Source organism: Cololabis saira, chromosome 21 (genome assembly GCF_033807715.1).
Source record: "Cololabis saira isolate AMF1-May2022 chromosome 21, fColSai1.1, whole genome shotgun sequence".
Classification (NCBI taxonomy): Eukaryota; Metazoa; Chordata; class Actinopteri; order Beloniformes; family Belonidae; genus Cololabis; species Cololabis saira.
In genome coordinates this window covers 32,969,639-32,990,207 of record NC_084607.1, presented here as the reverse complement: position 1 = coordinate 32,990,207, position 20,569 = coordinate 32,969,639, and the positions used below count along the sequence as shown (strand labels likewise).

General features: G+C 41.8%; 1 protein-coding gene across 1 annotated transcript; it reads right to left on the bottom strand.

The window, feature by feature from the left end:
• Positions 1-342: 342 nt before the first annotated feature.
• On the bottom strand, positions 343-16,953 carry LOC133422195 (zinc finger protein 239-like). Its single transcript, XM_061712139.1, has 2 exons — positions 16,670-16,953; positions 343-1,198 (listed from the first exon to the last, which is right to left on the bottom strand). The coding sequence occupies exons 1-2, from the start codon at positions 16,790-16,792 to the stop codon at positions 419-421; spliced, it is 903 nt and encodes a 300-aa protein (XP_061568123.1). The 5' UTR covers positions 16,793-16,953; the 3' UTR covers positions 343-418.
• Positions 16,954-20,569: the final 3,616 nt, after the last annotated feature.

Here is a 20,569-nt window from a genome sequence, read left to right as displayed (position 1 = left end):
TAAGATTGAATAAAATTATGAATAAGATGATAAGAAAAGAAGTAAAATAATAAAAGGCACAAGCTGTTAAAAATAAGGGCAGTAGAGTCCAGCAGGTAAGTATTTAATTTAGGAGTATGCTTCAGTAAACAGTAATGTTTTTAGGCCTGATTTGAAGGAGCTGACAGTTGGAGCAGACCTCAGGTCTACAGGAAGTTTGTTCCACCTGTGAGGAGCAGAATAACTGAAAGCTGCCTCATCTTGCTTGGTTCTTGTTCTTGGGACACACAACAAACCAGATCCAGATGACCTCAAGGTTTGAAACTGAAAATAAAACTCCAGATTTTCTTTTCTTCAGAACAACATAACATGTCTAAATTGGTACCTTTAACTGAGCTCTCAGAGTAAAAGCTGCCCCACACTGATCACAGACAATTTTTTATCCAGTGTGGATACGCTGATGACGCCTTAGATGACCTTGTTGGGTAAAAGCTGCCTCACACTGATCACACCTGTAAGGCTTATCCCCAGTGTGAATACGCTGATGACTCCTTAGACTACCTTGTTGGGGAAAAGCTGCCCCACACTGATCACACCTGTAAGGCTTATCTCCAGTGTGAATACGCTGATGATTCCTCAGACCACCTTGTTGGGTAAAAACTGCCCCACACTGATCACATCTGTACGGCTTTTCTCCAGTGTGAATACGCTGATGACTCCTTAGACTACCTTTTTGGGTAAAAGCTGCCCCGCACTGATCACATCTGTAAGGCTTATCCCCAGTGTGAATACGCTGATGACTCCTTAGATGACATTGTTGGGTAAAAGATGCCCCACACAGATCACATCTGTAAGGCTTTTCTCCAGTGTGAATACGCTGATGACTCCTTAGATGACCTGACAAGGTAAAAGCTGCCCCACACTGATGACATCTGTGAGGCTTATGTCCAGTGTGAATACGCTGATGACTCCTTAGATCACTTATTCGGGTAAAAGCCACACCACACTGATCACATCTGTACGGCTTTTCTCCAGTATGGACACGCCAATGACGCCTTAAAATACTTGGTTTGATAAAAGCTTTCCCACACTGTTCACAGGTGTACAGCTTCTCTTCAGTATGAATCCTCTTTCGGACCTTCAGACCTGGTGAAGTGGTGAGGACTTTATCCCTCCTATCACAGCAGTAACTTGTGGTTCTCTCTTTGGCTTTATGTTTCTGTAAGGAAAGAGAAAAAGACTTAGATCCTGTTGTTGGCTGACCTGACAAATCCTTTTTCAGTTCAAATCAAGTGCTGTCCGTCATGTTCACAGTGAAACAATGAAGAGTTTTATGTTTGAGTGCTGAGAATGTCTGAAAATGTTAAGCATGTTCTGTTATCAATGGCTCTTGACAGCCATGTGCGGTACACAGTGCGGTATACAGTGTAGACAGCGAGCTAAACACACTCCAATAAAGACCCCGACGCAATAAGGATAATTTAGGTATAGTTGAAGTACTTTAGTGAAACTGCAAAAGAAACAGCAATACAGAAACAAGAATAAATGTCAGCCAAAGTAGTTACATTAGATAGATTAACACCAATTGTAGTATGACCATCTTTACAAAATGACCCTAATATGGACATTCTGACCATGCCATACCCATTTGACAACCAAGTGCTACCTCATCATAAACCATGTAGTGACAATCGAGCACACATACTAATCAAAATGATCAGTGTACTGTACAGAAAAACATTTCAATATTACAACACTCACAGACTGTGCCAAATCAAAAGGTGTAATCAGAAGGATGGTAGAGGATACAATTTGACTCTCCAAGATGGCCAAGTGAGCAGACGCTTTCACCGAGTGCTGCAAAGTTAAGTCTAGAAAAGTGAAGTTTTAACTTTTTCCTGGCTCAGTTCGTCCTTTCCTGAAAACATTAACACAGCGAACACAAAAAAGTCCGTATGTATGCCTCGCAAAAAAGGGACAGAAACCGAGCCTTTGAGGGTCCCAACATCATGCTGAACGAAGCTAATGCTAACGTTACGGCTCCACCTGGCAACGTGCTGATAGACAACTATCATGACCAGACTGCTTCCTTGACTCTCTCCGGGACTGGAGCCGATAAGGATGAACTTCCACCTTTACCCTTCACTCCAACTAAACCTCCAGCTTCAAAAAAGGTGATGTTTGCACGCAACAACCCTGAACATGCTAACTCCAGTGATTGATAAACACCAGGTCTGACAACATTGAGAAGACGGTGAGTGCAAACGTGATGAAGATTGAGGGTTTAAAGAAAACTATCGACTTTGCTTGCGCTGAAATCAAGGACATGAAAGGAAGAGTGTCTGCACTGGAGAAACGACCCTCACATGAAGAGAAGTGTGTGAACGACTGTCTGCAGTGGGTTTCTGAGCTGGAAAGATACTCCGGGCGGTGGAACTTACGGCTTTATGGAGTCGCGGAAACGGAGAAAGAAGATGTACGGCAGAAAGTTATTGAGATTCTTCAAGGCGGCCTGCCGAAGCATAGGGAGAAGCTACCTGACACAATGCTCCGTCTCGGCGGCAAGCGGTAGAATGACCCCAAACCCAGAGGAATAATCCTTCAGTTCTCGCCCAGAGTCTGTAGGGACGCCGTATGGAGAGCTCCAAAGACATCCCGCTTCCTGCGAGACAACGGACTGAAATTTGCGGAGGATCTCTCCAAAGAGAACAGGGAACGCAGGAACAAACTGTGGCCGCTGATTGAGAAGGCTAGAAAGGAGGGCAAAGCTGCATATTTCGTCGGAGGTCACGCATTCATTAATGGGTCTGAAGTCACTCTCCCTCCCTGAGACCTAATGGCATCAGCCAAGTATTGATATATGATGCTCAGTGCTACTCATATTAAGTGCATATACTGCCCCATTACCTCGGATATCTTCCGTCCAATAATCTGATTCATGTTCCAGGGTATCTTTTTTGACAAAACTCAGAGACTGCTTCTTCTTTCTTTATTTATTTTTATTGTCAAATTTACTAAAAATGTGACTTGAAAATGAAAGCATGTTAAGAACGCTGTACTCAAGGACTTCCGGTGTAGCGACTAATGGACTAGGACGTGTTTTTTTGAGCTCCTGCAACAACCTTTAAAAATATCTATTTTTGGTACAGCTTTTTCATCTTCCTTCGGTTTATTTTTCCCGACCTTCATTATTTTACTTTGGCCCCGTATTTTTGCCGACCAAAATGCCTCCAAAACTCAAACCATCCGCGCCACCGCCGCGGCCCTCTCCGCACGCAGCATCCCCGCCTCGTGGTGACCCCCCGTCCAGCCTGGCCGAGGCCGCCGGGGCCGCTCCTTCACACGACTTTAAGGCCGAGCTGCTCGCATCACTCCGCGTTGAGATGGCGGCTGTTTTTAAAGCGGAGCTTCAGGCTGCTTTAACTGAAAACCTGTCGAGCATCAAGACTGAGCTGCAAGCGGTGAAGTCGGAATTATCAAAAAGCATTACAAACATCCAGTCTGATGTGCGCGCTCTGAAGAACACCGTGGTTGAAATGGAAACATCTCTTTCATCCTGCACCGATGACATCACAACCTTACAGGCTAAAGTGGAGCATCTGTCAGCTGAACTGATGAGGCTGGATGGTAAATGCGAGGATCTGGAGGCGAGATCCCGGCGCAATAACATACGGATCGTGGGAATTCCTGAAGATTTTTCCACCTCTTCTGCTGTTACGGATATTCCCTCTCTGCTCAAGGAGGCTTTCAGCCTGGAGAAGGAGCCTCTCCTGGACCGGGCGCACCGCACCCTCCAGCCGAAGCCGAAGCCCGGAGAGCGCCCTCGTCCCATCATCGCCCGTCTGCACTATCATACAGACTGTGTGGATATATTGCGCCGAGCCAGGGCTCAGCAACGGATTACGTGTGGAGAGTTGACTTTTTCTGTCTTTCCCGACCACACCCAGAAGACGGCCCGTGCCCGCGCCGCCTTTAATGACGTCCGCCGCCGGCTCCGCGAGATCCCGGGGGTCCGCTACGGTCTGCTGTACCCCGCCCGCCTCCGCATCACTCACAACGGCGCAGAAAGGGAGTTCAGGTCGGCAGAGGAGGCCAGCGCTTTCATCACGTCGCTCAAAGTCTAGTTGAACTTTTTTCAGTTCATCAGTGTCGGGTTTTTTTTTTTTTTTTTTTTTCTCTCTCCCATATATACACGGTATGTGGTTTTCAGTTTAACTTGGTCGTGATTGGTTGTACCTCTCTGTTAATGTTGCTGGGCTTGCAGGAGCTCAACACGAAGCTTGTTAGTTATTATCTTGTTAGTTATGCTTAAAGCCGTAAGTGTTCTTTTCAGGGATCTGACTCCTTCTGGAGTTTGCACTGGGTTCTCCATCGTTTGGGGATGGGGTCGTTGTAAGTGCAATTGGGGGGTGGGGGGTGGGGGGTTCAGTAGGTTAAGTTTGTTGTTGTTTTCAATTCCCCCCCCCTTTTTTTTTTTTTTTTTTTTTTTTTATTTATTTTTTTTTTTTTATTTATTTATTTTTCTCCCCCTTTTTTTTTTTTTTTTTTTTTTCTTCTTCTTTCCTCTTTCTTTCTCTTTCTTTCTTTCTTTCCTCCCTCCATCCCTTTCCCTTTCCTTGGGGATCCGCATTCGGTACATCTCTATCTTTAGGAATTTAACATATGGCCACTAATACTGGTACTTCTGTGAGGTTGTTGAGCTGGAATATCAAAGGCATGGGGAGTCCAATTAAGAGATCGAGAATATTTGCTCACCTGAGACGTCTTAAAGCTGACTTAGTGTTCCTTCAGGAAACCCACATGCGCACCAAAGACCAGGTCAGACTTAAATGTCCCTGGGTTTCTGAGGTGTTTCACTCTGATTTCAACTCTAAGGCCAGGGGGGTTGCTATATTAATTGGTAAGTCAATGCAGTTTTCAGCATCTAAGGTGATTTCAGACAAAAACGGCAGATACTTAATTGTGGCGGGTACGCTATTTCATATTCCCATATTATTAGTTAATATATATGCCCCCAATTTTGACAACCCACACTTTATGAACAAGCTTTTTGAATGTCTCCCCTCATTGAACGACAGTCTTCTTATAATTGGCGGGGATATGAACTGCGTAATTGACCCCAAACTAGACCGCTCCAGCCCACGAAATCTGACTCCTTCTTCAATGTCGAGGTCTCTTTCAGATTTTGTGTCCAAGAACGGTTGCACCGATCCTTGGAGATTTTATAACCCTTGTACCAAAAAATATTCCTTCTTTTCTCAGATGCATCAATCTTTCTCTCGGATTGATTATTATTTTATTGATGCTAAACTAATTCCCAAAGTACTGTCTGTTGATTATCATCCTATTGTGATCTCCGACCACGCTCCTCTTTCTTTGGATATTCAGTTCTCTTCACAGCCACGCTACTCAACATCTTGGAGGTTCAATACATTACTTCTCTCAGATGATAAGTTCACCAATTTTATTACAACTAAAATTGATGATTACATCTCTATAAATCAAAATGATATGGAACCAATTTCATCTTCACTGCTGTGGGAATCATTAAAAGCATATTTGCGGGGACAAATTATCTCCTTCTCTGCTCACTTGAATAAGTCCCGGAAAGCCAAATTACAAGAACTCTCTATTAAGATCACAAAATTGGACCAACAACTTGCTACTTGCCCCTCTCCCAGTTTTCTTAAGCAACGTGTCGATTTACAGACTGAATTTGATCTCCTTACCACTAATGATGCAGAGCGACTTCTCTTACGATCACGCTCCGTATATTATGAACATGGAGACAAGGCAAGTCGGCTCATGGCTCATCAGTTACGTCGCCAGGCAGCCTCACGTATGATCCTTCAGATAAAAGATTCATCAGGCTCATTGCATCAGGATCCCACCGCCATTAATTCTGTCTTTCACTCATTTTATTCCTCTTTATATACGTCTGAATCTCCATCTGGCTCCACCGAATTGAATTCATTCTTAGATAGCCTCAACTTTCCTGTTATAGGCTCCGATGCTGCTAAAAATCTTGACTCGCCATTAACGGTAGAAGAAATTAATCTCGCTGTGAGAAGTATGCAAAATAACAAAGCTCCTGGCCCTGATGGATTTCCAGTGGAATTTTTTAAGAAATTTCAGGATAAATTGTCCCCTTTATTGCATGCTGTTTATAAGGAATCACTGGAACATGGCACTCTCCCTCCCACTTTAAGGCAAGCCTCCATAAGTCTCCTCTTAAAAAAAGATAAGGATCCAACTCTCTGCGGCTCATACAGACCTCTTTCGTTAATAAATGTAGATGCTAAGATCCTTGCTAAAGCCTTGGCTTATCGCTTGGAGAACATTGTGCCAACTATTGTCTCAAATGAACAGACAGGATTTGTTAAGGGGCGACAGTTATTCTTTAATGTGCGGACACTTTTAAATATTATTCACTCTAAAACTGTCACCACAACACCTGAAGTCGTAATCTCAGTCGATGCTGAAAAGGCATTTGATAGGATTGAATGGGACTATTTATTTACTGTACTGAAGAAGTTTGGGCTGGGGAATGGGTTCATTTCTTTGATTCGTCTCCTTTACACGTCTCCACAAGCAAGCGTTTCCACTAATGGCATTCAGTCCAATTTTTTTACTCTAGCCCGTGGCACCAGACAGGGGTGTCCCCTCTCTCCCCTATTATTCGCACTAGCTATAGAGCCCCTGTCAATCTTTCTGAGGTCCTCCCCCACTTTTACTGGGATCTCCCGATTGGGAACAGAATATAAGCTGTCACTTTACGCTGATGACTTACTGTTATATGTCTCGGATCCTGTCCTCTCCATTCCTTCAATTTTATCTGCTTTCCAGAGATTCGGGTCTTTCTCAGGCTATAAAGTGAACGTATCTAAAAGTGAATGCTATCCCATTAATGACTCAGCAACACAGCTCGTACAGTCAGATATCCCTTTTAAGATTAGTCCTTCCGGCTTTAGGTATCTTGGGATCAACGTAACCAGAACGTTAAGCTCTCTTTTTTCTGCTAATCTCTCACCTTTAATGTCTACAATTAAATCTGACCTCCATAGATGGAAAAGCTTACCTCTTTCATTAATTGGAAGAATTAACGCAGTTAAAATGAATATTTTGCCCAAATTTCTATTTCTGTTCCATTGTCTTCCACTTTTCTTACCAAAACACTTTTTTAAAATAATTGATCAAACTATTTCTGACTTCTTATGGTGTGGGAAGGCTCCTAGAATCCGCAAATCCACACTTCAGAGATGTAAATTCAATGGCGGACTGGCACTTCCCAATTTTCAACTGTATTATTGGGCAGCACATATTCAAAAAATTTCATTTTGGTTCAAATCGGTGAATATGCCATGGTGTAAATTGGAGGCACAGTCATGCATTTCATCTTCTTTACCTGCTCTACTTACCTCATCTATTCCATCCAACCTCTCTGTCTTTACAAATAATCAAGTGGTTCACTCCACACTTAAAATTTGGTATCAATTTAGGAAACACTTCAAATTTAAGTCAGCATCTACTTTAGCTCCATTACTGAACAATCATTTATTTCGACCTCCGCTTACAGATTCAACCTTTCTCATATGGCATAATAAGGGCCTGAAAAGTTTTGGAGATCTTTACAAGGATGGTATCTTTCGCAGCTTTGCAGATCTCTCAGGTGAATTTAATCTCCCGCCTTCTCATCTCTTTCGATACTTTCAGATTAGACACTGCGCTAAAGCTTTGTTTCCAGTTTTTCCATCCTCTCCGCCGACTCTACAGTGGGAGGTGCTTTTAAGCCATGATCCACTTCAAAAATCATTGATCTCTAAGGTTTACGATGACCTTCTGTCTTTCGATCTCTCTCCAGTTATTAAAGTTAGGGCTGTCTGGGAAGATGAACTGGATCTAAATTTGGAGGATGACTGGTGGGACGCTGCTCTTAAAAAAATTTACACAAGTTCATCCTGCGCTCGTCTTACACTTATACAGTTTAAAGTACTGTTTAGAGTCCACTTTTCTAAAGCTCGACTCTCACAGATCTATCCCAGTGTCACTGACGAATGCGACAAATGTCATGCCTCGTCCTGCAATTTAACCCATATGTTTTACTCTTGCCCACTACTTTCTCGCTTTTGGTCGAATTATTTTGACACCATGTCAAAAATACTCTCGGTGAATATAAAAGTCTCCCCCCATGTTGCCATATTCGGGCTCCCAGAGGACCATGGCCGGTTTACTTCAAACCAAATAGACATTTTGGCTTTTACTTCCTTACTGGCAAGACGCCACCTTCTTCTCCACTGGAAGTCGACTAAGGCTCCTTCTAGTACCCAGTGGCTCAACGACACCATGTTTTTTCTGAAGCTGGAAAAGATTAAATATTCACTGAAGGGTAGTTGCAACAAATTTTATAATAAGTGGCTTCCCTTTCTTACATTCTTCCACTCTCTCCAGTCCCTGCCTCCTGATTGACGGATCACCCCCCCTCCCTCTCTTTCTTCCTCCTTTTTATTTATCTTTTTATTTACTTTTCTTTTGTTTTTGGTTTTTTTTTGTTTGTTTTTTTTTTGTTTTTTTTTTCCCCCTTTTTACTCATCTATTTTTTTAATTCATACTGTTTAGCTTAAATACTTAAATATTACTTATATATAAGAATATAATAATTTTCGTGTATTTATCATTGTTTTGTGTGGATTTTTTGTTCTGTTCTTAATCCCAAAAAAAAAAAAAAAAAGGAGGTAGACTGTATATCTTTTTTGTTTATTCCTGTTCAACTGTGCCTTACCCCCTAATAAAAATATCAAAACAAAAGAACGCTGTACTCTTTTGGTTTGGTATTTTCAGTGTTTTTCAACCTCACGGATACCTTATGTGAATTATGCAGTACTCGGTTCTCCTTGATGGAACATCTTAATTAGTCGGTTGATTACTGCTATTTCTTTTTTAGTTTATCTCTTGTTCTTTAAAAACTTAGTCCTTGTCTATAGTTTCACTTAATGCCAGGGGGTTAAGACAGAATTATAAGCATAAAGCCTTGTTTTTATTTGCCAAACAACTTAAAACAGATCTTTGTTTCTTTCAACAATCTCATTCCTTGTCTGCCGATGTAAATTTTTGGAGGTCACAATGGGGTATTGACATCTGGTTTTCTCACTGTTCTGAGCGTTCTGCTGGAACCACCACAGCTAAAAATGCCTTTACTGGAGATCTCCTGCATGCAGACTGTGACAGCCATGGTCATTACACTTTATTGGTAGTTAGACTTAATAACATTACTTTGATTACTGCTAACATTTATGGATACAATTCTAAACCAGAAAATGATCGTCTACTTGACTGTATAGAAAATAGAATTTTATTTTGGCTTTCCAAATATCCTTGTTCATATCTTAGTATTGGTGGGGATTTCAATTTAACCTTAGATAACACAATTGATAGATGGCCTCAAGGGCAGTCTTCGCCCTCTAACACAAAACTGAAATTGTTTATGGAAAAATTTGATATTGTCGACGTTTGGCGAAAGAAATAACCATATGATAGATTTTTTACTTGGAGCAACAAAACAGGTACATGGCAATCTCGCATTGATTTCTACTTAATATCCAGCTCCATTGACACAAATAATGCAGCATTTAATATACTTGCCACACCCCTTACTGATCATAGCACGATATATATTAACGTACAGTTATTTGCCTCTGATTTTACACGGTGCAGTTCTTCATATTGGAAATTAAATGAATCACTACTCGAGCATAAAACTGTTAAGGCGCAAGTAAAGGATTTAATTAGCCAATTTTGGAATAAAGCTAGAAAGGAGAAATCCTAATACTAACTGGGACGTTTTTAAATTTGAAACAAGTTCATTTCTGAAAATGTATGGACATTTTATTGTCAAGCCAAGAAGAGCTGAGGAAGAAGAGTTAATAACTAACTTCTTATCAACTTATCAAAGGTCTCCTGATGATGTTATGCAAGAGGAGAGGCAGAATCTGCTAGACCTTCAGAGTAAACTCGATGAAATGTATCAACGTAAAGCAGAAGGAGCGTTTGTAAGATCCAGGAAGAGATGGCTAGAGGAAGGAGGGCAAAATTCTGCTTACTTGAGAAACATAATTCTAAAAATAACTATTCACCAGCTACTATTAACGGTACCATTACTGATAATGCGAGAATAATTTCCGTTTTTTGTTCTAATTTCTATAAAAATGTATATACATGATGCACACAAGCCGGTACTCGAGGGCCAGTTTACTGCACGTTTTAGATGTTTCCCTGCTTCAACACAACACTGACAGACATGACCGTGTCACCAACAGAGTTGTGTAGACCTTCATGACATGCTGATGATGATCAGTGATTAAAATCAGGTGTGTTGAAGCAGGGAAACATCTAAAACATGCAGTAGACTGGCACTTGAGTACCGGTTTGTGTGCACCCCTGTTTATATAGCTCCAAATATAATGAACCGACCACAATATCATATTTAGATTCCATAAAAGGACCTGAAAATTTTGAATTAAAGGTGACCTATTATGGCATTTAATGTATATTTTAAACAGGCCTTGAATGTCTTAAAAATAATCTAAAGCTTGTTTTTTCTAAATAAATCATAAATCCAGCCTGTGGGCCCTGTCACTAGTTTTACCGCTTCTAACCTCTTTTTCTGCGCCTCATTTTTAGGGAAGGGGGGGGTATGATAATGAGGCTCTGTGCTGATTGGCTCCCTGAAGACGTGTAGCAGGGGAGGAGCATAAACCTCGCTCCGCCAGAGCAGCCCGAGCCTGTAAATTATCACAACACTGAATTTTCACAAATGGAAACTTTATTGTTAAAAAAATAAAATATGAGTTATATATAAATAACATTTATGCACTATTTAAGCCGGATCTACCCGGCGGATGCTGAACGCTGGCCCGGAGCCACGCCGGGCGCCCGGGAGCAGCGCTGCTGGAGCAGCGCGCATCACCGCGGCTTTAACGGGGGAATCTGACCGGTTCCGACCGGCCGGGACCGCAGGAACCGGCCTGGACTGGTAGCAGGGACTCCCGGGGACCGACCAGCGGAATTTCAGCCGGATCTACGCGGCGGATGCTGCGCGACGGGCGCTGCAACCCCACGGCAGGCGCACAGATCGGCTCCGGAGCGCATCCGCGGCGCATCGTCGGTTACTGGTGATCAAACCGACAGATTTGCCTGAAAATCTCGGAGGGTGAAGCTGGTCCAGCCTGGGACGGACCCCCGAGGACCCAGCTCCCAAACCACCCGGGAACCTGGATGATTTAACCCGGATCCGCTCCGCCGCGTCCGACTGGCTGAAGGAAGGACCGCTCCAGCAGCGGAGAGAGCTGGTTGTGGGCGTGGTTTCAGCAGCGGAGGCTGAACCTATGGAAATCTGCTCCTGTCGTTACGTAACGACAGGAGCAGATTCTAATCGGCTCAAAAAAAACCACGTGACATTGGGGGACTCTGTCCGGCGGGGGTCAGAGACCTTGCAGAAATTCATGGTATTTTGTCTCCCCTGTGCTGGCAGGGTGAGGGGAGACCACTTTATATATGTTAAAACAAGAAAAAACGTGTTTTTCATAATAGGTCCCCTTTAAATGGTAAAAATCATTGTGATGCCCCTTTTAGTTTAAAAGGAGGTTCTTGACTCTATTAGTTCTCTTAAAAATAATAAATCTCCTCATTCTCCTGGCACCGACGGTGTTTCTCAAGTCAACTTGCTCCTTTTCTTTTACAGGTCTTTATAGAAAGCATTGAGAATAACGCTCTTCCACCAAGCCTCACCCAAGGTGTCATTACACCGATTCCCAAACCTAATAAAGATGTGCTTCTCATCGATAACTGGAGGCCTATCTGTCGCCTGCTCCTGTCGTTACGTAACGACAGGCGCAGATTTCCATAGGTCGGCCTCCGCTGCTGAAACCACGGCCACAACTAACTCCGCCGGCTGGAGCTTCAGTCATTGTTTGGAAGCGGTGGCTGTTTGAACAATGAGGGACAGTTTTTGCATCGACACTTACCCTCATAAAAGGATCAGTACCAACAGCACGGACCCGGCAACTGCACACGAGTCAGCGGTAAGTGACGTTATTTTTTTATGTTAATTATATTTGTTTACAAGTATGATCTTTGCATGGGCTACGTATTTAGTTTAGCTCCGGTGTTACTCCGAGTTACGGAGCTCTATTAGTAATACATTTTTCTTCCGTTTATGGCTTCAGATCTTCCAAGCACCTGGAGCTGTTCAACGAAACCTTCAGAAGACGCACAGTCCTTCCTTGAGCCAGCAATAGTGCATACATGTTATTTATATACAACTTATGTTTTTTTTGTTTTTTTTTAATAAAGTTGTCATTTGTGAAGATTCTGTGTTGTGATTTCTTTACAGTTAACATGATTCATTTGTCTTGTAACATAAGAAATTAAATGATGAGGAATCGGATTAAAGAACTGTGGTGTAACTGTTCAGAATTCAATTAAATCTTCCTGTGTGAATTATTGTGAAGACGAGGTGACCCGTTCCCTCTTCAGGGAACTAAAGGCTGATTTATGGTTCTGCGTTACACCAACGCAGAGCCTACGGCGTAGGGTACGCGTCGATTTAACGCAGAACCGTAAATCGGGCTTTAAGATCCGTTTACACCATGTAACTGCATGAGAGCGTCCGACTATCGCGTCGAGCTGCGTGACATCGGACGGTCTCTGTCCACACTGAAACTGTTAAACTCTCTCTGTCCACACTGAAACTGTTAAACTTTCTCTGTCCACACTGAAACCGTTAAACTCGCGGCCAGTTAGGACAGTCCAATACAAAAAAATATAAATCAATGGAATTGATTTTGTTGCGAATGTCGCATGGGACACGCTTTGTCTACAGAGCCGGCTGCTCTTCTGCACGGAGAGGTTTTGTTCTTTCCCCTGCTACACGTCATTCAGGCAGCCAATCAGCACAGAGCCTCATTATCATAGCCCCGCCCACTCAGAATCACTCATAGAGAAGAGGTTAGAAGCGGTAAAAATAGAGAAATGGCCCACAGGCTGAATTTCTCATTTATGTAGAAAAAACAAGCTTTTGATTGTTTTTAAGGCCTGTTTAAAATATACATTAAATGCCATAATAGGTCCCCTTTAATGACTGGGTTTGAATACATCAAACAGAGAATTTGACTTTTGATACACCGTCGGCGACATAGATGTTATATTGCCCCTGTTTTTCCAAAGATGACACTGGGATAGAGGCGGAAAAAAAGCCATCTTCACACTGTGTATAAATACGTAGTGTCAAGGTGCAAAAAAACTCCTCAGCACATATAATAAAAGCAACAACATCATCACGAAGAATTGCATGTGGATGTGGGGCACGGTGCATCCAAGTGAGCGCTGCGGCCTTCGTGGCGCTCTAACCCGGAGACTGTGTTGGGGGGGCTGATAAGAGGGGAGCTGGAGCCGGGGAAGGCGTTGAGACGAGGCAGGTGTGGTTATCAGGTGTGGGGGGGGGGCAGAGTATCTTCTTTTTCATTCCTCCAGGGAGATTGTGACTGGAGCGGCTGGCCAAAGCCGCTCTGTCCAGGTCAGATTGCAGAATCAACAATTGTATTGAAAAACAGGCAGATTCCAGTCATTTTCCGTCTGCCTTAAGTTTCTGGTTCATCAATGGCGACTCCAATCTATTAGACTTGTCTTGGACATACTTGATTACTCTGAGCTGGTATCTGAAGATAGCTTTATCCTCTTCCTGGATTTTTATAAGGCCTTCAATACAGTAGAACACCAATTTATCTTTCACTCCTTAGAAAAACTAGGCTTTGGCAATTACTTGCTGATGGCAAGAGCTCGATTAAGTTGAAATATGGCACGTCACCTAGGTTTGACCTTAAACGAGGCATTCGGCAGGGATTCCAAAAATCGCCCTATTTATTCTTGTTGTGTACGCAAATTGTCACAACCCATATTAGCAATAGTGACCTACAAGGAATTTCTATAGCTGGGAAGGATATTTTCATCAGTCAGCTGGCTGATGATACAACTCTTTTTTTAAAAGATGCAAGTCAAATACCTGTTGCACTTAGTATTATTAGTGATTTCTCTAAGGCTTCTGGTTTAAGCTTGAATATTAACAAGTGTGAACTCTGAGTTGATAAAAATTGTGATGTTCATTCTATTTGTTATATCACAGTAAAAGAAGAAGTAGAGTCCTGATCACTATGGCCGCGTTCAGACTGCAGGCAAATCTGATATATATCTGATTCCTTCTCATATCCGATTTTCAGGGCTGACTGTCCACACTGTTTTTAGCAAGTGTCCAAATCGGATTTGGCTCTGTTCAGAATGGGCCACATCATGACTGATCTGACGGGTTGCCGTAGCAACGACGTCGGAGCGGAGGCGTCACCCAGCGCTTGTATTGTGTGAAGTCATGTATTTTTTTTATAGCTTATATAAAAAATCCCAAAATATCTGTACCGTTTCTGATTGGGTCGGCACTGCGCATCATTTTTAGACATAAAAATGAACGCATACGGCAAAAGTTGTGTGATCGGCGGAGGAACCCGGCGTCCCAGCAAAATGAGAAACAGAGAAAGGTGTTCAGAGCAAAACCACCAGCAAACTAACAAACCAACCAACAAAGCTCAGAGTTAACAAAACGAACCAGCAATGAACTGGCAGCCCGGCTCTGTAACCTCTCCTCCTAGGAGGAGAGGGGCTGACGGGCTGCAGGTTCAGCTCACAGCGCGACTGAAGGCTGATTTATGGTTCCGCGTTACACCGACGCAGAGCCTACGGCGTAGGATACGCGGCGACCCGCACCTACGTGGAAATGCGGTCTTTTTTTCTGCTATTAAAACATGATTTGTAATGTGAATTTGCAACACTCAAACTACAAATAATAGTTTTTGACGCGACATCAGAGATTGTACATGCTCTCTGTGAAAGGATGAGTAGCTCCACAACTGGAAATGGGCGGGTGGTTTGGAGCGTCTGGGACAGTCATATCCGATCTGAGTCTTTGGAGCTGTTCAGACTGACACGCATCTGCCCAAATGAGATATGGATCAGATATGAAACTACCTCCCGGAGGTGGTTTCGATCTGGTTTGCAAAAATCGGATATCATGCGGTTTGGGACTGTTCAGACTTCAAAAGAGTCATCCAGTTTCAATCTGGACGGGCTAAAAATCGGATATTTGCCTGCAGTCTGAACGCGGCCTAAAGCGGAAGGAATTTCTCAGCTCACTCATGCCGCTATTTCTTTACATTTAGATAATAAGATTAGTAAAACTGTTGACCAGATAATCTTTAAATTTATCTGGAAAAAAAAAAAAAATCACACACATTATATAAGAAAGAGTGTTGTTATGAACAATTAGGACAATGGAGGGCTTAATTTCTTAGATTTTACCAACTTAAACAATAAATTTAAAATTAATTGGGCTAAAAAATTTCTTAAAAACCCTACCTCAATTTGAAATTTTATTCCACATTACATCTTCTCTCAGTTTGGAGGTCTAAGTTTTATTTTAAGCTGCAACTACAACGTAGGCAAACTTCCAGTTAAGCTGTCTGTATTCCACCAGCAGCTCCTCCTGGCCTTTGCTCTTATAAGCATAACTGTTCGCCACACACTTACATCATCTGGAATAATAGAGATATCATTTCAAAAAACAGATCAGTTTTCTTTGAGACTTGGTTTCAGAGTCAGATTTGGCTGGTGAGACAGCTGTTTAATGAGGAGGGGTCACTGCTCTCTTACAATTAATTATTAACGAGATACAACCTCCAAGTAACCCCCAAAGGAATATGCTGCTGTTATTAATGCCATTCCAACAGGCACCTTAGAGGTAAACACATGCCTTCACTTGGACATGTTTCTCTCCCCAGTTCAATTGACTCTCCAGAGGCAAAATCTGTTTCTCATTACACCCCTGAAATACTAATAGGAAAATACGTGCTCTATTCCAAAGAGACATTGTCTCTATCCCTTATTGGAATCAATTTATTAAAAATATAAACTGGAAGAAAGTGTGGATGCTCCCTCATAAATGTTTAATTGTAAACAAGGTTAAGGAGGTATCCTTCAAAATTATCCATAAGTATTACCCAGCTAGTCATTATATGCAGAAATAAAAAACAAAAAAAATAAGAAACAAAAAAGATTTTTCTTTGTTCTGGGAAAATGTTGTGTTTGGCTTCCTAATATGTCCTAGAGAAGAAGAAAAATGTTACTTTTTAATAAACCTATTTTTATTCTATTTTGGCATTTTTTTTATACATAAAAGTAAATTCATTAACAAAAAAATAGTTTTGTTGTGTTTCAGAAGGGAATGGAAATTTATTTTAAATCACTTATTGATTCTTCTAATCAAAAGTCTATAAAGACTGTGAATATGTGCACCCTCTACAAAGTTTTTATATAACACACTGTACAACTGGCTCTTCTGTTCTCTGTTCCACCTGTTTACTGTTCACTGTACGTTCTGATCTTTGTAAATAAAGATAAAAAGGAAGTGGGTTTAGGGAGTAAAACACAGTAAAATTGTAGCTCTACAAAAGGTAGAAACCCATTAGGTAGCATTTTTTGATAGGGTAGAAAAAAATCGTTTCTCAGTTCAAACTACTGACAATAAAATAAAGCGTTTGGATGATCAGCAGCAACAGAGAGACCGAGGAGGAACGTGGACCTGAACACTGACCTGCAGACCAGCGGAGGAAGAGTCCGCTTTGGTCCTGCTGCTGGACTCCTGGTCCCGGTCCATCTCCTGGTCCTGGTTCTGATCCTGGTCCTGGATCTGATCCTGGATCTGATCCCGGTCCATCTCCTAATCCTGGTTCTGGTCCCGGTCCATCTCCTCCAAACACGTGACCACCACTCGAGTGTTGCCTGATGGGAAATGTAGGATTCTCGTACCGTATTTTGAGGGAAAAGTTCTCCCCCCGTTCTCCCCCCCGACAGCGCTGTATTCACTCTCTCGTCGGTACGGACTGGATTCACGGAACCACGGCAGCTTCTTTTACTTTTTTTATTATCCTCGCTCGACTTCCGCATCTCTCGGGAGGAGCGTTTCGTTCCAGTCAATCAGAGTCGTTGTTTCGTTTCAGCCAATCAGAGTCGTTGTTGTGAGAAAACGCATTGACGTCACTCGCAGCCTATTTAGAAAAGCAGGATTGGAAAACACTGGGCTGGTAGCCAAGATGGCGACCTGTGTGTTGTCTGTCTTGTCTTTTTAATTAGCAGACGAGGCGTTATCTTGGTCTGAAGCCTTTATTTTAATAAACAGCCACGAGTCACGACATTCATTTGTCCGCGGACCTCCCGCGTCCGACTGCCGCGGGGCTACTGCGCATGCGCTTGACTACTGTGGCATGATGGGAAATGTGGTTTTCATGTCACATTCATAACATCACATCTTTCCCCCTATGAAAGAAATAATATTTACCCCTTACAACAAAACAAGTGTGTTTTGACTAGTTTTTCCCAAACAGTGACTTTACTTATTAAACTCTATTTAACTTTTTTTTTTATATACTTGATTCTGCCATCTGAAAATATTAAAGTGCAAACTTCAAGTATTCAAAACAACAACTTAGAATCGTGTCAACAATAGAGAGAGTCGCCGAAGGTGCATTCTGGGACGCGGCCGCCATGCTGGACGAACGAGAATGTAAACAAACCACCGCAGTACCAGTGTAGTAGCAGAGTGGTAGCAGTGTAGTTGCACGGAAAAAAAAAATGTTAAAATCTCAGAAAATAAGTGGTATTTACCGGGATACCTTAATCAAGGAAGCCAGGGACCGGTATTTGGAAAAAATTGTTTTAATTAACAGTTTGGATCCATACGAAATCCCTGCTCCGACGAGGATTTACTGCCAACGTTCTGCACGACCGACGTCTTCGCCTACCTTGTTTGCGGTGTGAGCGGCTACACTTCAGAGCAGTTCCGTTGCTATACGTCGTTGGAGTCTCATGTGCAGTTCACTAATGGATGGTGCAGGAGCTTGAGATCATAAAGCCAGTCAAAGGTAAGCTGCGCTCCATTGTAGCAACTGTTAGTGCTTTGTTTGTAGCAGCATGCACAGGTGTGCTCGTAACTAGGTGTTACAAAAGTGTAGTTAAGCTATATAAACTAATATTCAGACGTTATACTTTACTGTCATATACATAAATGTCATTTATAGGTCATGTATATACACAGTCCTGCTAGTGAGTGGCCACTACAATGTTTGGTTTCCTGCATAGAATGATACACAATGAAGTGCTGTCCTTCTCTGTCGTGACATTTTCAAGACTACCATATATATATATATATATATATATATATATGTATATATATATATATATATATATATATATATATATATATATATATATATATATATATATATATATATAAACAGTAAAGTGTTACTTTAGTATTACTGCTGCTTTCTACAGTTTTATGAAAAATGAACTAATGTATGTTCATTTGTCTCCTCTTAGGAGAGCTGATTGAGAGGATTGCTCTGGACCGAGCCATCGATGACAACACTCCCATGTCTGGCCTACGGACGCCAGCCAGCAGGCACAAGCCCCAAGCCACACTGGACAACTTGTCATTCTTGCAATATGTTGTTTTCAATATTTTTAGATGTACAGTATGTTTACAACTGATACCTGTAGTCACACAGTTTATTCAAAGACAATAAGAAATACTGTATATTATATAAATATATATATAGTATTGATACCTATTTATTTATAAGAAACATGGATATATACTATTATTATTGAAATAATTGCACTACCTCCATTGTTTACTTGTATCCATTCTTGCAATATGTTGTTGTTTTCAATATGTTATTGTATAGATACCTATTTAATTTTGGTATTGAAAGCATTTATATGTAACATGTATATTTATTATTGCAATATAAGAAATTGCACTACCTCCATTTTTTAAATTGTAACAATTTTTTTAAGCATTCAAATTGCACTAGGTTCTGTGTTCTCAGGTTGCAATACTTTCAAATAAACACTTCTTGTTTTTGCACATCAAACTGTTATTTCTCCTTGTTTATAAGACATATGCATTTAAGTATGTTTATTGTGAAGATTGTGGGTATGGATGCGACAGACACTTATGGCTGTATTTCAGACACATTTATTTCAGTGTGGGTTTTAGCATCACTCATTTTTGCAACACAGGCTAGAACACCCATGACAACTTCGAGGTGTGGAAGTCCAGTGTAGTACTTCACTTTGTTGATGTCATCCTTCAGGAAATGTTCACCCATTTTCCTCTGACCGAGCTCCCGTTTCAGGGCCCTGTTCTCTTCCAGCAGCCGCTTGATTTCATCCTGCCGACGATGACAGAAGTCACATTCTGTCAGCGGTCTCTGGTCAGCTCCATCGTCTACTGGTGCTGGTGTCTCCACTGTGGATCAGATAAGATATAGTTTATTCTGAAGGAAATCGTTAGAGCTAAATGTGCCACATACAGCTGCAACAAAAACAAGATATGGTCTTGTATCTGCTGGCTCTGTAAGGCTTACCTGCTGGAAGAAGGTCATCCATAACTGTCTCATCCATCGCAGGTGTACTGTCAGTCCTCCGCCGTTTTCTCCTTCCCTTCTCTCATAGCGTGCAGTCGATGTGACATTTATCTTAGTGTGGCCCAGGTTGAGAGATGGGCCTCAGTCTGGGTGGGAGCTGTACATTTCATTTGCTGGTTTTCCTGGTAACACAATCAAAATTATCATCCCAAAACATAAGTCTTGAAAAAAATATAGAACCTTAATGTTATGTTATGTTATGATAGGAACACTTATTTGAATGGATGTGCATAACATAGATGTGGCACTCATAATCATGACAAGGCACCTGTAATGACTTTATGATTTCTTACATGTCATGATTATGAGTGTTACATCTATGTAATGCATAGTGTTAGCCTTACGTGTGTTTGTGTGCGCGCTGCTATGTGTGTGTGTGGTGTTGCAGTTGAAGGAGAGACAATGTATAAAAAGATAATCATACAGCATCTTTAACTTACCAGAATGAAAATGCAGGGAGCAGACTCTCATTGCCATCGGGATAATGTGGAAGGTTATATTTGGTCGTCTTACAGCCAAGCGAGCCGACGACTGTTTGTTAACTCAGATGTTCGGAGGTTCTGCCTCCGAGCAGGAACCGGTGAAAAGTTAAACCATTAGCGATTTTTTCCCCCACGTCTGTTATGTGAGGAGCTGCTGCTGCTGCTACAACACAGCAACAGGCTACCAGGGTTTACAGAATAATGTAAAATAACGATTTCACGTAAAACACGACGAAGAGGGAGCACGTCTGTACGCGGTGCGCAGTGGTCTGAAGAGCTGCTAATGATTCGTCCAGCATGGCGGCTCGCCAGGTGATGACGTAGATTGCGACTCTCTCTTAGAAGTAAACAAGACGGTGACTCAAAACAGAGGTAGGAATAAAAATCCTGAAAGTCTTTTTTTGGGGGTAAGTATTAAACTATAAACAGTCCATGTTGCTCCTTAAAAAAATATATATATATATAATCCTACATTTCCCATCAGGCAACACTCGAATGGTGGTCACGTGTTTGCAGCGTCGT

Excerpts from the sequence above, each read along its gene's own strand:
- LOC133422195 (XM_061712139.1), bottom strand. The coding sequence starts at position 16,792 with ATGGACCGGGATCAGATCCAGGATCAGATCCAGGACCAGGATCAGAAC. Across the intron at positions 1,199-16,669 it reads CTTCCTCCGCTGGTCTGCAG|AAACATAAAGCCAAAGAGAG; the intron begins GTCAGTGTTCAG and ends CTTTCCTTACAG.